This window comes from Podarcis liolepis, assembly GCF_965112155.1.
Source record: "Podarcis liolepis genome assembly, chromosome: 4".
Taxonomy (NCBI): Eukaryota; Metazoa; Chordata; class Lepidosauria; order Squamata; family Lacertidae; genus Podarcis; species Podarcis liolepis.
The window spans coordinates 70,278,288-70,291,190 of NC_139558.1; the positions used below are offsets into that span (position 1 = coordinate 70,278,288).

The window sequence follows — 12,903 nt, forward strand, 5'->3', positions numbered from 1 at the left end:
TACTTGCTTCACTTTAGCTCTTTGGCTAGAATAGATCGCGTCTGTTCCTTTAACACCAGAAAACTCAGGGGAGTTACAAAAGAAAAACTCCAAACACCCTAATCTGGTAGTTCCTATTATGCAGTATATAGAATGATCTCCAGGGTGAATTAAAAATAATCTTATTTAGTTTTTAAACAATGCGCACATGTGCCATCCAAAGTAAGCACCATCTTAGAAGAGCATTCCCTCTTTGAAAATGGTGCCTGCTGCGACACATTCTGTAAAAACAAAGAATGCCTTTTCCTTCAGTGCTATGGTTTCACTCACATGCACATTTATGCAGATCTGATTAAATTACATTAAAATTAAATTAATTAAATGAAAATGCATGTTGGGTAGTCCATGCAATTCCACTGATCCGAGACCAGGATGGCATGTGTGAATGAGGGACTCCATACATGAAAATGACTGGGTCAAAGACAGGGGTGGAGTGGGATGTGGGAGCGTATAGAAGACACTGTTCAAGCAGCATCTCATTATTCCAAGTGTTTATTTGCCTGCAATCCCAAGACCCCTAAAAGAAGCTTCACTTTTCGCACATTCTCACCAAGGACTCATTGAATGTGGTAAGCAAGCATCGCCAGCCAACCTTCCCACCACCAACATCGTGGGAAGCGTCCCAGTGGGATGCTTAGGAATGACTCTGTTACACAGACAGCCTAAGAGGTGTAGCTGTACCCTCCATAGAACGATATTTCCCCCAACAATTCTTATCCAGAGCTTTCTCAAGCCAGCAGTCAAGGCCACAGGAGCTTTGTTTTTTGAAAGTCCATTCATTCAATGGGATGAACAGGACTCTCTTGTGTCGTGATGCAATGTAAGAGGGAAGGTGTATGAATCGCCATGCTGAGAACAGTATCCTGGGCACATGCTTCTCATAATTTCTCTTCTTCTCACCATGCATCTTATAAGGCAAGGTGAAAATTAGCTAGCTTAGCAGTTAATTACACTGACTCCTTGCTCATGGATGGCAGCCAAGGCAGGAGGAAGCCACATACTCTTCAGTGTGATTGCTTCAGGCAGACATCTGGGTGCATCTCTCTGAATGTATCTGGACATCACATTGGTCTATGTCACTTTTCCTCCTCTCAGCTTGTGGTGTATTCTAACCTTGCTATCTCAGGCTAATTTTTTTAGCATTGGTTCACAGGGACGTTTGGCTCCGAACAGGGAATCAGATGATAGGACTTTTTCAGTTCCCCATTTCTACAGTTCTAAGGCTATCTGAGCCTTACATAATTTGCACCTTCCTATTTATGAGTTCCATGGCAATTTCTAAATGCATGGATTGTGCATTTAGATTGTGCACGTCTGCACATTCAAATCCAAATTAGCATGCAAGTGTGAATGCTCGGCTGCTTCAAATGAGATGCACATTCCAATATGTGTTTCAATGAATCTCTATCTATGTACCAAGGTGTGTGTTATCTACTTGTTTACATGTATTTTGAGTTTAATCAGGCCTGCTCTCATCTGCCGCCCCCCCCCCCCGGACCTTTTTAATACAGTGGTACCTCGGATTAAGAACTTGATTTGTTCTGGAGGTCTGTTCTTAACCTTAAACTGTTCTTAACCTGAGGTACCACTTTAGCTAATGGGGCCTCCCGCTGCCGCCACGCGATTTCTGTTAACCCAAGGTACTATTTCTGGGTTAGCGGAGTCTGTAACCTGAAGCGTCTGTAACCCGAGGTACCACTGTACTGTATTTGCCTGTTCTGTAGGTCAGTGCTCTCTTTTTTTGCACTTATGCAATGTGGAGTTTTCTTAGACCCTTGACAAATAACTCCTTCTCCTCCTACTATTGGTAGCATAATTTATAACAACATTGAAACCACATTTACCTTTGCCACATTTACCTTTATTTCTTTTCATTATGTCTGCTAATTTCCCCACACATTCTCTATTCCTCCTAAACTGCAGGTCTCAATTTTATATGAGAGGGAGAAGGCTAGCATAGCTTTCAGTACACATTATTTTAAGCATAAAGATTAAGACCATCTCTCACTGTGCAGAGGTCAAACTGTCAGACGTGCGCAAACTTGCATAATTACATCCATTCACCTTTCATTAATTCAGATATTATGTGACAAAACGTGCTGTCTCGAAGGAAGGATGAACCTTAACACAAGAAGATTCTGAAGTGGCCAAGTCTAACTGATGCTTGGAAATAAATTAGCAGATGTGCAGCACAGTGCTAGCAAATAAATTCAACTGTGTTTCGTGGGTCTTTGTGCCTGTAACCCATTTTTTTCTGAACATCTGAAGGTTTAAAACATTGCTGGGAGAGGGGGGAATGCGCATGAAAGTCCCACACCCCAACATCCCTTGGAACACAATAATTTCTCTGCAGACCTTCATGCATTTAGACCTGAACAGGGGTTCGATTTGTGTTTGGTTGAGTGTGCTTAGAAACCCTTTGCCTGTGCACCCAGAGATACTGGGAGTGGAGCTTGTGTCTATGCCCATCACCACATTTTAAATCCTCATGCGTTCATATGAACATGGGTGAATGGGAGGGAAAATCCAAATTTACATGCATGAGCGTGCACACACATTTTTTAAAAAAGAACCTGATGCCAGAAAAAGAGATGGCACAATACTTCTGTTGAGATCAGGTACTGAAATGCTTGTACTAGGAAGTGAGATTAAAGCAGGCCTAATAGCAAAAGAACATATGAAGGAAAACACCTGCCTGGATGCTGCCTGGCACATTTACATTGGTGGAAGTTCACAGTGTTTTTCGGTTGCAATTCTCACAGTTCCTAGCAATTGGCCATACTGGATGGCTGATTGGAGTTGAGTTCAACCATAACTAGATGCCCACAGGTTTCCCATTTCTGATTACAATACAAAGCTAAGAGCACCAATCTTGAGATAAACTAGCTTTGTATTCCATCCAGCATGGCCAACTGCTAGGAAATATGTGAACAGCATTTGGAGGGCCACATGTTCATCATCCTGGGTCGACAATGACTGGCAGTTTTCCACTGCTTTAGAGAGCACTTTTGCAGTCCAACTTAGAAAGACCAGGGTCTGGCATGCAAAGTATGCCCTCTATTTCTGAACTACCTGTACAGCCATTCCCCTTCAAAATGACATGGAAATAAATGACAGCTGCTGATGGCCCTTCAATTTTGAAAGCGCTGAATCTGACTGTGAGGTTAACAATACACTGTTGACACAATATCATACAATGTGATGGAAAAGCTTTTGGTAAACCTTATGCTAAGTCGTCGGGCATAAATCAGAATACTGAACAGAGTGCTCAGACACATTTTTGCTCTCTTTACAGCCAACTGAATGTCATCATTGATGGTATATTCTTTGCATGGGAAAAAAAATCAGTATTTGAAGCCAATTGAATTTTCCAGCTTTCTACTATGTTAGTTGAGACATACTGGTTATCGTGTTTCTCTATTGCAAAGTATAAATGAAAAAAGATGTAATGTTTAATCCTGCTAATCTTAATGGTGGTGTTATTTAAAATTCACTGTAAAAAAGAGTGGAGAAGCCAGAAGCATTTTTTGTAGTCCAATTCTAAAGATAAGTAAGGCTTTGACAACCTATCAAGTGACTACAGTGAAAGGAGCAACAGCAGCACTTTCCGAGTGCTCATATGCTTTTCAGCTGCAACCTGATTATGAGGTTACTGGCAAATATGAAGTGTCTAGGGTGTCACTGATATAGCTGGCTTCCTGAGAGCTGTAGTTAAATCCCTGGTCTAGAACATTCCCATTATTCTGCTAAGGTGATGCAAACCCAATACAGGCAGGGTTGTCCCAATATGGTAATTTGTGTCCCTGCTCCCCATATGCTACATTCCAACTGGATGGCAGGGAAGGGGTTCTCTATGGAGGAGATGCTTAATAGCATGGTAGAGAAATGACCCTATGGTCTCCTTGGCTTCAGTACCTATTATTGTACACAAAGTATATATTCAAGAGGAAAACAGGATTTTTGAGAACATTACAAAAAGGGGGGGGGGAGCCTACCTGTTCAATGTTAGAATCCTATTTACATTGGAATTAATTTCCTCTCAATAATATAAGCAGTAGTAGAAGGAACTAAACCTTGTATTGATTAAGGTTCCAAAGGATTTGTGTGAAGTAGCCACTGGTTTCACCAATTCCTTGTTAAGCTTAGCATTTTTGTAACACAACACTTAATTTGAAATACCATGTTTGCAAACAGAACATGCATTTTTTTAAAAAAACAGTATTGTTTTGACAGTGAATCAGTCTCTAAGTCTGTCACATATTAAACACCAAGGCCTCTTTCCAGCTAAATTTAGTTGTGATGTTTTGCTCTATTGCAGTGCCGTAGCTACAGGGGTGCTAGCCATGTTTTCTGCCCCATGTGAAGCCTCCAGAGGGGAGCCACTGAGGCTCCCAGCTTCTCTCTCTGTGTGTGTGTGTGTACAAATGTGCAGGGGGGATGCCAAACTGAGTCTTTGTCCTGCTCTATTGATATCAGCTTAGACTCCAGTGTCCTTCACAAACATGCTGAGCTGTATTGGAAGACATTTGTCTATGAGACTGCAGACTGTGTGTGGATTCTGGAAACACATGGGTAGAGCCAATTGCATGAATGTTTCCTATTCTCATTTCTAGTTGACTATGGTCCGGTGGGATAAACTCACTCCATGGGCCCAGATGATATGGTTAGAGCACACAGACACACGCGCACACACAGTAAGAAATGACTCTCATGACACTCTCTCTCTGCATGTATACGTAAAGGGAATCATGACAAATTCTCTCTGAGTCAGAGCCTACGCCAGTGATGTTGCATATCCAAGATTATAAAAAGCATTAACAGCTATATACTGTGTACCATAGATTTACAGCCAGAGGGTACAATCCCAAAAAATCTAGGTGTCCCTAAATCCCATTGGAGTCACCTGAACATGAAAATTCAAATGATTTCAATTGGTCCTTGATATGCTAGGTACCCATTTTGTGGCCCAACGTCACCTAACAATAAAAAATATTCTTCCATCAATTACGGTATTTATAGCCATTCTGTTGTGAAATGGAAGAACTTCTCAATATACACTAGAGAGCTGAAAATGTGAACGAAAATGTGAACATATCTGAATTATTATTTTTTATAAAAGAAATCATTTATTTTATTAAATAATTGCTCCATATTCAGTATCACAATGTTCTTTAGCATGGAATACACATGACTTAACATGTGTACTTATAATATATCTGCAGATCCCCCTAGGTATAAAGCTTTACTAAGTTACTAAGTGCACTACACAAAAGCTAATAATGCAGTAACTCTATTCTACCACTGGAGGGAATGAGTTTTACAATGCCTATTTTACATTGAAACTTCACAAAAAATAAAACCAAGTTCTGGGTTAGAATCTAGTGGAATTATCTGCTAGTAGACTAGGGCAACCAAAAAGAAACATTCAGCAATGGCAAATATGGCTTGACTGATAAATCTAATAAGCAAAAGCCACAGAGCCTCTCTAAGGATATTATTAGACTTTTAGCACACAATCCACAGATATACCGTACTTCCCCTGCACAAGCCTCAGTGACGGGTTGTGCAAGAAAACAATTGTGCCCATTTGAAAGGGAGGAGAGGGGCTTGTGCAAGCCCAGTTTCAGGTTGCTGTGCCCTATATTTGAGAAGCCGAATCATGATAAGATGGTCTGGCTCCATGGAGAAAAAATAGGATATAAATTATAAAAATATATAATTAAATAATGGGAGATATACAATGGGGCATTCCATCTGCACAATGGACTTCTGCTTTCGCAAACAGGGTAATATACTATACAGGGTTGAGTAACCCTCTGGAGCAGATGGAGGCTGCTAGAGGAGGGGAAGAAAGGGAATCCCATTGCACCCACTGGTGCAGTGTTGGATCTCATCCACAAATAATGAAAAGGAAAATAAGTTGCTCCATATATGTAGTTTTAAGAGGGTAGATAAAATCTTTATTAAGAAAACACAGTACTGTTGTCCAAAAAAACTTACTTAGAAAGGTAATATTTATTCCATCCACCCCCCACTGTAAGTGGATGATGACTGCTTGACAAGTTGTTCATCAGAAAACAATTACTTGGAACAACAGGGTTAAAGACTATCAGCCCATGTTTTACAATCCAGTGTGAACTGAAGCTCTTATTAATCTGTATTCAGAAGAGCACAGTTCAATGCATCTGATTACCACATCACTTGCCTTTCTGGATCAAAGCATCACTATGCAAACTATTGCTTGCAACACCCAGGAGCCAAGTGTTTTGTAAAAAAATAAAAATAAAATCAGAGACATTGTGGGAGCTCAACAATCAATAATGTTAGGAGCACATTTAAGAATAACAAACTGTAATCTTACTGAGGTTTAGCCACAACCAAGAAGCACGGACCTCTTATTGCCTTAGTTTGCAGCTGCCTTCTCACTGAAATGTCTTTATGTTTTGATATTTGCTGGTGCTGGTTTTGTATTTAAGCCAGGCAAAGAAAAAGAAAGGAAGGAAAGTATGACAGATTATTTAACCACTCTACAATTTAGCACCCCACCCAAAGAAACAAAATGAGCATGTATAGTGTAGATCATTTTTGTAATCTTTATATAGCTCATATCAGTAAAGGGAACAATTAATGATCATTTCCCATGATAATAATCTCACACTGTGGACAGTCAAGAATGTCACAGAAGATTGCCCACTTGTGCCTGAGGAATTCTACAAGCAAAGAGGCCGTCCCATTACATTCAATGAAAGACAAGCGCTCAGTGCAGCATCCCATACTTTTGCATACAGAGCATTTATCTTCTCATTGAAAAGGAAGTACTTGTGCGTGATGTATTTGAAGCTGTTCTTTAAAAAAATCTATCAATTTACAGAGAAAAAAAATACACAAAAGCTACACTCATCAAGTAGCTCTGTTTATGAATAGTACGAGTATGGATAGCAATTTGAGATGTATGTTGTTCGCTCTACCAAACTGCTCTTCTTAGAAAATAAAACAGCGTGATCCAAAACAGATACCCACCAACTTGAAAAGACTGCATGAGGAATCTTGAAAACAAATGGAAGTCAACTGCAGTAGCCTTTAATAGAGGTAGCATTATTAGAATTAGTTTGTAGAACAGAGTGCAGCTGAGAGGCATAAATACACAATAGTACAAGGCAAACCTGACAATCATTATAGTCTTTACCACATTTTTCCTTCAGAGATTAAGAAAATATATAACTCCCTCATGTGGCAATAATGCCCCCTTTTTTTCTCTTTGATTAACCCAATTCCAAGGCTATTCCCTTCAGCACAAAAAAACAACACTTTTCTTGCAGTTCCTAAGCACGGAGCACATTTGAAAAATTGTTCTATTCTAATGCTTCACACTAAGGGTAGCTTCAACCAGCCCCCCCCCAACCCCCACAGATAATCATTCACTGAGAATACAGTGCTGCTCAGTTGTCTGAAAGGGTTCCGTGTGCAATGGACAGTGATGCCACTATTGGATCAGAAAACTAAATTTTTACAGCCCGTTTCAAATTCAGTCAGTAGAAAACACACAGCAATTCCTTATCACCCCAGGCAACAATGTTGTGTTATAATCTCACTACATAGGGACCCCCCAAAATCTGCAAAACGGGCTCTGCACAAGGAACACCTGTGCTCTGCAAGCATGTAGATTTCCCCCAGTCCCAACAGTCCATGTGCAGTTCCAGCCCTTAACCAGAAACCTGCAGACAGCAGGATGTAGATGACATTTCGTTGCATTCATGGAGCCTATCCTTTTTCCAAGCACATGTTGCGTGCCAGGGACGACTCTCAGACCTATTCCTCTTGTGAGCCTCTGAGCAGAGACAACGGCGTTTCTCTTTTTAAAAGACTGAATGGACCCTTTGGGATGCACCATTTTAAAAAACTGATAGGCATTTCCCACCCTGTGTATGTTCCCCTCGCTGAAGCACAATATACAACTTGTACTGGTTTGCAGGTGAATATATGGAGCGAGCAGCTATCAAGTGACTAGCAGCTACATTTATGCTACGTAAGCTGTTTAGAAAAAAGTAGCAAAAGTCACAGAGGCCAGTATATCTCTGCTGCCTTCACCACATCCACAACACTTTGTAAATTGGTTCTGAAAATCATTGACTGAACTGTAATCTGGACAGCGAGACAAAGAAAGAACTCCTTTGCTCATAGCTTTGGGATATTGTATTAGTAAAAAAGCATACTATATCTTCTTAAATAAATATATCCTATTTGTGGAATCACAGTACAATCCAGGGAAAAATACTGTCATAAGTACAACAGCATGATATAAGCTCCACAAGATTTTACATCAAATTTGGTCTTGTATCTGGAATACAACCTAATGGGAGAATCAAAATCAAATGTACATGTTAAATACTTTGCAGAACTCCCCTTCCCTCCCCCGCCGTAATACAGTACTAACACAATTACATGAAAATGACATTACAGTATCCTTCTCCCAGCTGATTCTATGCTTGCAGTATCAGCTTCTATGTATATACCTCAAAACTACATGAAATATCAAAGGTCACTAAATAAATAAACAAAAACAAAGAAAATGGGATAGTGCTAAATTTACACATTGAGAAATATATCCTCACTTCCATTAAGAAACCATAGAGGAGGGTAAGAATAATTTGTTTTATCTTATTTAAATTTTTTTCTTGTAAAAAAGAAAGACATACACAGGTTCAAATCTAGAGAATATGGTTAAATGCATAAATACTGATAGCTTTTGCTAAGTTAGAATGGGCTTGATAAACTATAATACAATAGAATCAGAATAAACATGAAAGCAGAGAACATAATATTTTGGTTCATTTGAAATAATTAAGGTGCAACATTGCTGTCTCTAAATGAATTCATGGACATAAGTTGATGGGTGACATTGCTGGTATACGAAAATACATGCCACAATTCTTTTTTTTAAAAAACAAAAAACACGAAACAATGGAAATTTTATAAAATAAAATAAACAATTAAACAGTACATTGTTGGTTTGAATTTTTCTGTGCTAACAAATTTTCTTTCTACCTGAAATTAGGGACACCCATTCCAACAAATTCAGCGCTACAGCAAATCTCTCTATTGAAATCAAAACATTATTCCGAGGGGGGGAAAGCCACAGGGCACCATCCAGCTGTAGATTCTCCTGCAAAAGCACCACTGAAATGATGGGAAACTGAAGAAAAACATGTATACTGCTCATTCCAATGGGGTTTGTGCAAAGAGAACTTTGAAGTGGACTGCGCTTCGAATGATCTATAAAGCTTTGCAGGATTTCTGCTACTCTCAGTGCCTAACTGCTTAAAAATTAAGCATATCTACATAAAGGTTTATAAGCATCAAAAAACACTCCTTTTCAGTAAATTGACCCAAATCCAGTCCCTTGTCTAAGGGAAAGTTCATGAGGTTTAAGAAAGGAAGATAATCAAGGTATATTAATTCACATAGAAAAAAGCTAATTTTATGCATCTTTTATAAATGTACCATTCATATAAAGAAATATTTTAGGAACAATATTGAAATTTAAATGGCAGAAGGTGGTACTCCAGCAAAAATGCATCTATTCTAATGGGTTCAACAGAGTTTGTATGTTAGTATGACTGTCAAGATGAAGAGGCTGCACCGTAAGGTATTTGGATTTCAGCTACTTACAATGCTTTAAACCATAGCCAGTACATGGCCTGACATTCCCAAAGCCACCACAATATATGTCCAACAGTATGGCATGATGGCAGCATTTTGTTTTGTTAAAATAATTTAGAAAATGTTAACAAAATCAAGCTATTAAAATAGCACCACATGCTCCGGCAGCATGTGGAAGATTTTTCTACCTGAATTTTCTATTAAAAAAAAAAAGCATTTAACTGTCTCATTCCTGTTGAAGTTGCATTTTTCCTTCATCCAAGTCACCATTTGCATCTTTCAAGGAGTCTGTTTGTTGTTGTTTTTACATGGGCTTGAAGTGACACTTTCCTTTTAAGTTGTCATAATTTTTACAATGAGTATGATCTGTTTGATGTTGTTTCTGACACAGACACTGAAATACACGCATTGGTTACAACAATTAAAGGCTAAGCCAAGCAGGTTTCAAGAGTCACTTTTCATATGGCTATTAAATCCAATTACAAAAAAATCCCAAAACACACATCCGTTATCAATTCTGTCAAGTATAAATTAAGAAAGCCTGATAAAATTGTGTAAACTCTCATCATTTAGAGACCTAATCGATAAAAAAGGGGTCTCGCTGAACTGAACACTATCAAAATCCCACCAGAGAGAAGAAAACTCATAGAAAATTATTGCTGGGGTCTGGTCAATAGCATTTGGTTAAGTCTTTGTGCTATGATGCAAAATATGCAGGGAAACATCTTGTGCTGTGGAAGAAGTACCCTGTGTTGAATGTGTAACTTCATGTCAAATTCTAATAACAAATGAATGTTTTGCTGCTAGGAACAATGTTGCCTCAATCCAGCCAGGGGCTATATGGATGAAGAAACAGGCTTCTATCTGTGTGTCCCTACCTGGATGGGGCACAAACAAGTGTTGTGTGCACAGTTCCCTTTAATGATCTAACAGCTGGGCTGGGGGGCGCTACCCCCAAAGCGAAAATCCTGCCAATCGGCTGTTGAACATCAAGCAGCTAATTTGTGGGGCTAACTCTTGAGGGCTCTGTGCACACGCAGCCCTGATTGCTCCAGGTGTGCTGTACTGGATCGTAGGCAACTGGTAAAAGAGAAGTGGTTAAGAAACAGAAAGAAAAAAGTAAAGAAAGCTGGAATCTGCTCTGGCATGAGATGTGTGCATGGGAGTAAGTTAGAACATATAGAGTAAAGACAAGGAACATGAACTGGAAAGGGATCTGTCTGACAGCCTAAATTTAGGAACATTATTTATCAGTCATCACTCACTTACACAACACTCAGCACTTAGCTATCCCAAACTAGCATTGGCACTTCATACAACCAATGAAGCCAATTTAGACTGTGCATAGTATTTATGACAATTCCAGTGTCTGTAAAATGTATAATATGTTCATCAGTGTGCATGTCAATTGAAAATTCCCCCGCCCTGCCCCAAAGAGTGAAGTAATACTAAGGTCACTTCTGAACAACATATTAATAGTATTTTTTTTTCCTGTTTCACTGCTTCAGTTCCCACATAGTCATTTTAGACCTCTATCCAAAAATAAATGAACCCTCCAAGGCTTGAAAGACAAATCAGTAATCTGCAGAATTGTTCTTCTCAATAATATGCCAAACCTTTGTTTCAAATGCAGATCATCCTCATTATTCTATGCTTAATTAAAAAAAAAAAAAACCCAAGCAAAATAAAGTCTGTCAACATTTTTTGCCAATAAACTCTACCATCCTGGTGGCAAATACAAAAAAGTGCAGAACTTATGGGCCATAGGGCATACGCCACTAACAATGGTACGCTTGCCCCACGCTTTCTTGAATTCTCCAAACAGGTTCTTAAATTCACTCTAAAATATATAAATGTAGGCATAACCTATTATATAAACCATCTCCGAACTGAAATCTTCATGTACAAAAAGGACTAAGAATATCTAGTAACTAGTGCAGTGCGTCAGTTTCTCCCCCTTTCCTCTTCTGTATTTTTTTTCTTTTAGAGTAGCTAGTTATTATATGAAACTATTTTCCATATTCTGGTTGATAAAACAGATGCTGTGTGAGCTACAGTAAAGTCTGCCCTCTTCCATGTAACTATGTATTTACCACTTTAAAAACCTTCAATAGAAAGCAAAGCTCCAGGATCTTTTCATTTCTGTTGCTTAACAGAGAAAACAACAACAACACCCTTGCAGCAGATTCTTGTGCCCCAAACCGGAGGGGACCTGACCCAAGCTATAAGCGAAATCTGTGCTACCCTGAACACAAACCACTCATTTTCAGTCTATGGGTTCCTCCATCACATGGACTGACTAGCATCCGTTGGTAAAGACAAGGCTAGGATATTAGGTAAAGCACAACGTTTTACAATAGGGTAGAGTTTCACTGGTCAGCGCAGGAAATAAGCACTGGAGCCTGAGACATTTCTTTTGGCTGTCCATCACATGGGAGAGGCGCCGTTCTCTGATTTCTGCAAAGGAAGAACAGATGGAATGTCAACCCAGAATTAATTTGCAAAGTTACGTTTCCAAGCCCATGCAGCAGCCTCTAGTCCCTAAATCCATCTTGACACCTACTTTGCTTTCCCTAGCTACCGACCGCTTTCTGGCCTTCTTGATCCTCCATTTCTACTTTAGTATGTGCCTCTCCAAACTCTTTCGGACTATACAGCTGCTTCTGGCCCACTTTGACTAACAGCCAGCTTCTCCCTAAGCCCTGGTTCCTAGACCCTTGTCAAAGCCTGACAGATTTATTAATATCTCCTTTAAGGAATCTTTGCATTCTCGATGCTGCTTAAAACCTTAAAAATGCAAACATTTCATTTGGCTAGCAAAGATCACACGTGCTTGGGAATTATAAAGACAATCTCTTCCACTGACTAGGAATCAGGATCCTCAGTGCTCATTATATTTTGAAGTAAGTTTAATTAAAAAACGAAGAAAGTGCCGTGTTCAGGTGACCTTTGTTCCTGTTCTATATCACAATCTTACTCTGCATCTGCCTTCTTTCCTTTTAACCTGAGGGATCTGAACTTGACATGCTGTGTCCTGGACATACACACCAACTTTAATTCCTGAATGCATATTCCAAATTTCACTCTGCTGTCTCAGGGTTTGAGAGAGTTAACGCATTACAAACCAACAAGCAGTAACGAATGGAATGCTGAATGGTCAAATGAACACAAAGGCCTCACTGAAAGCTTGGTCAATAAACACAG

At 39.3% G+C, this 12,903-nt stretch overlaps 1 protein-coding gene across 17 annotated transcripts in view; it reads right to left on the reverse strand.

Moving 5' to 3' along the window:
* Nucleotides 1-7,097: 7,097 nt before the first annotated feature.
* BBX (BBX high mobility group box domain containing) overlaps nt 7,098-12,903 on the reverse strand; it is a 119,335-nt gene continuing 113,529 nt past the window's right edge. For all 17 annotated transcript variants that reach the window (XM_083498608.1, XM_083498599.1, XM_083498601.1 and 14 more), the window contains one exon: nt 7,098-12,156. In XM_083498608.1, the coding sequence (XP_083354734.1) occupies nt 12,069-12,156 (88 nt within the window). In that variant the 3' untranslated portion in view covers nt 7,098-12,068. The remainder of the gene's footprint in view (nt 12,157-12,903) is intronic.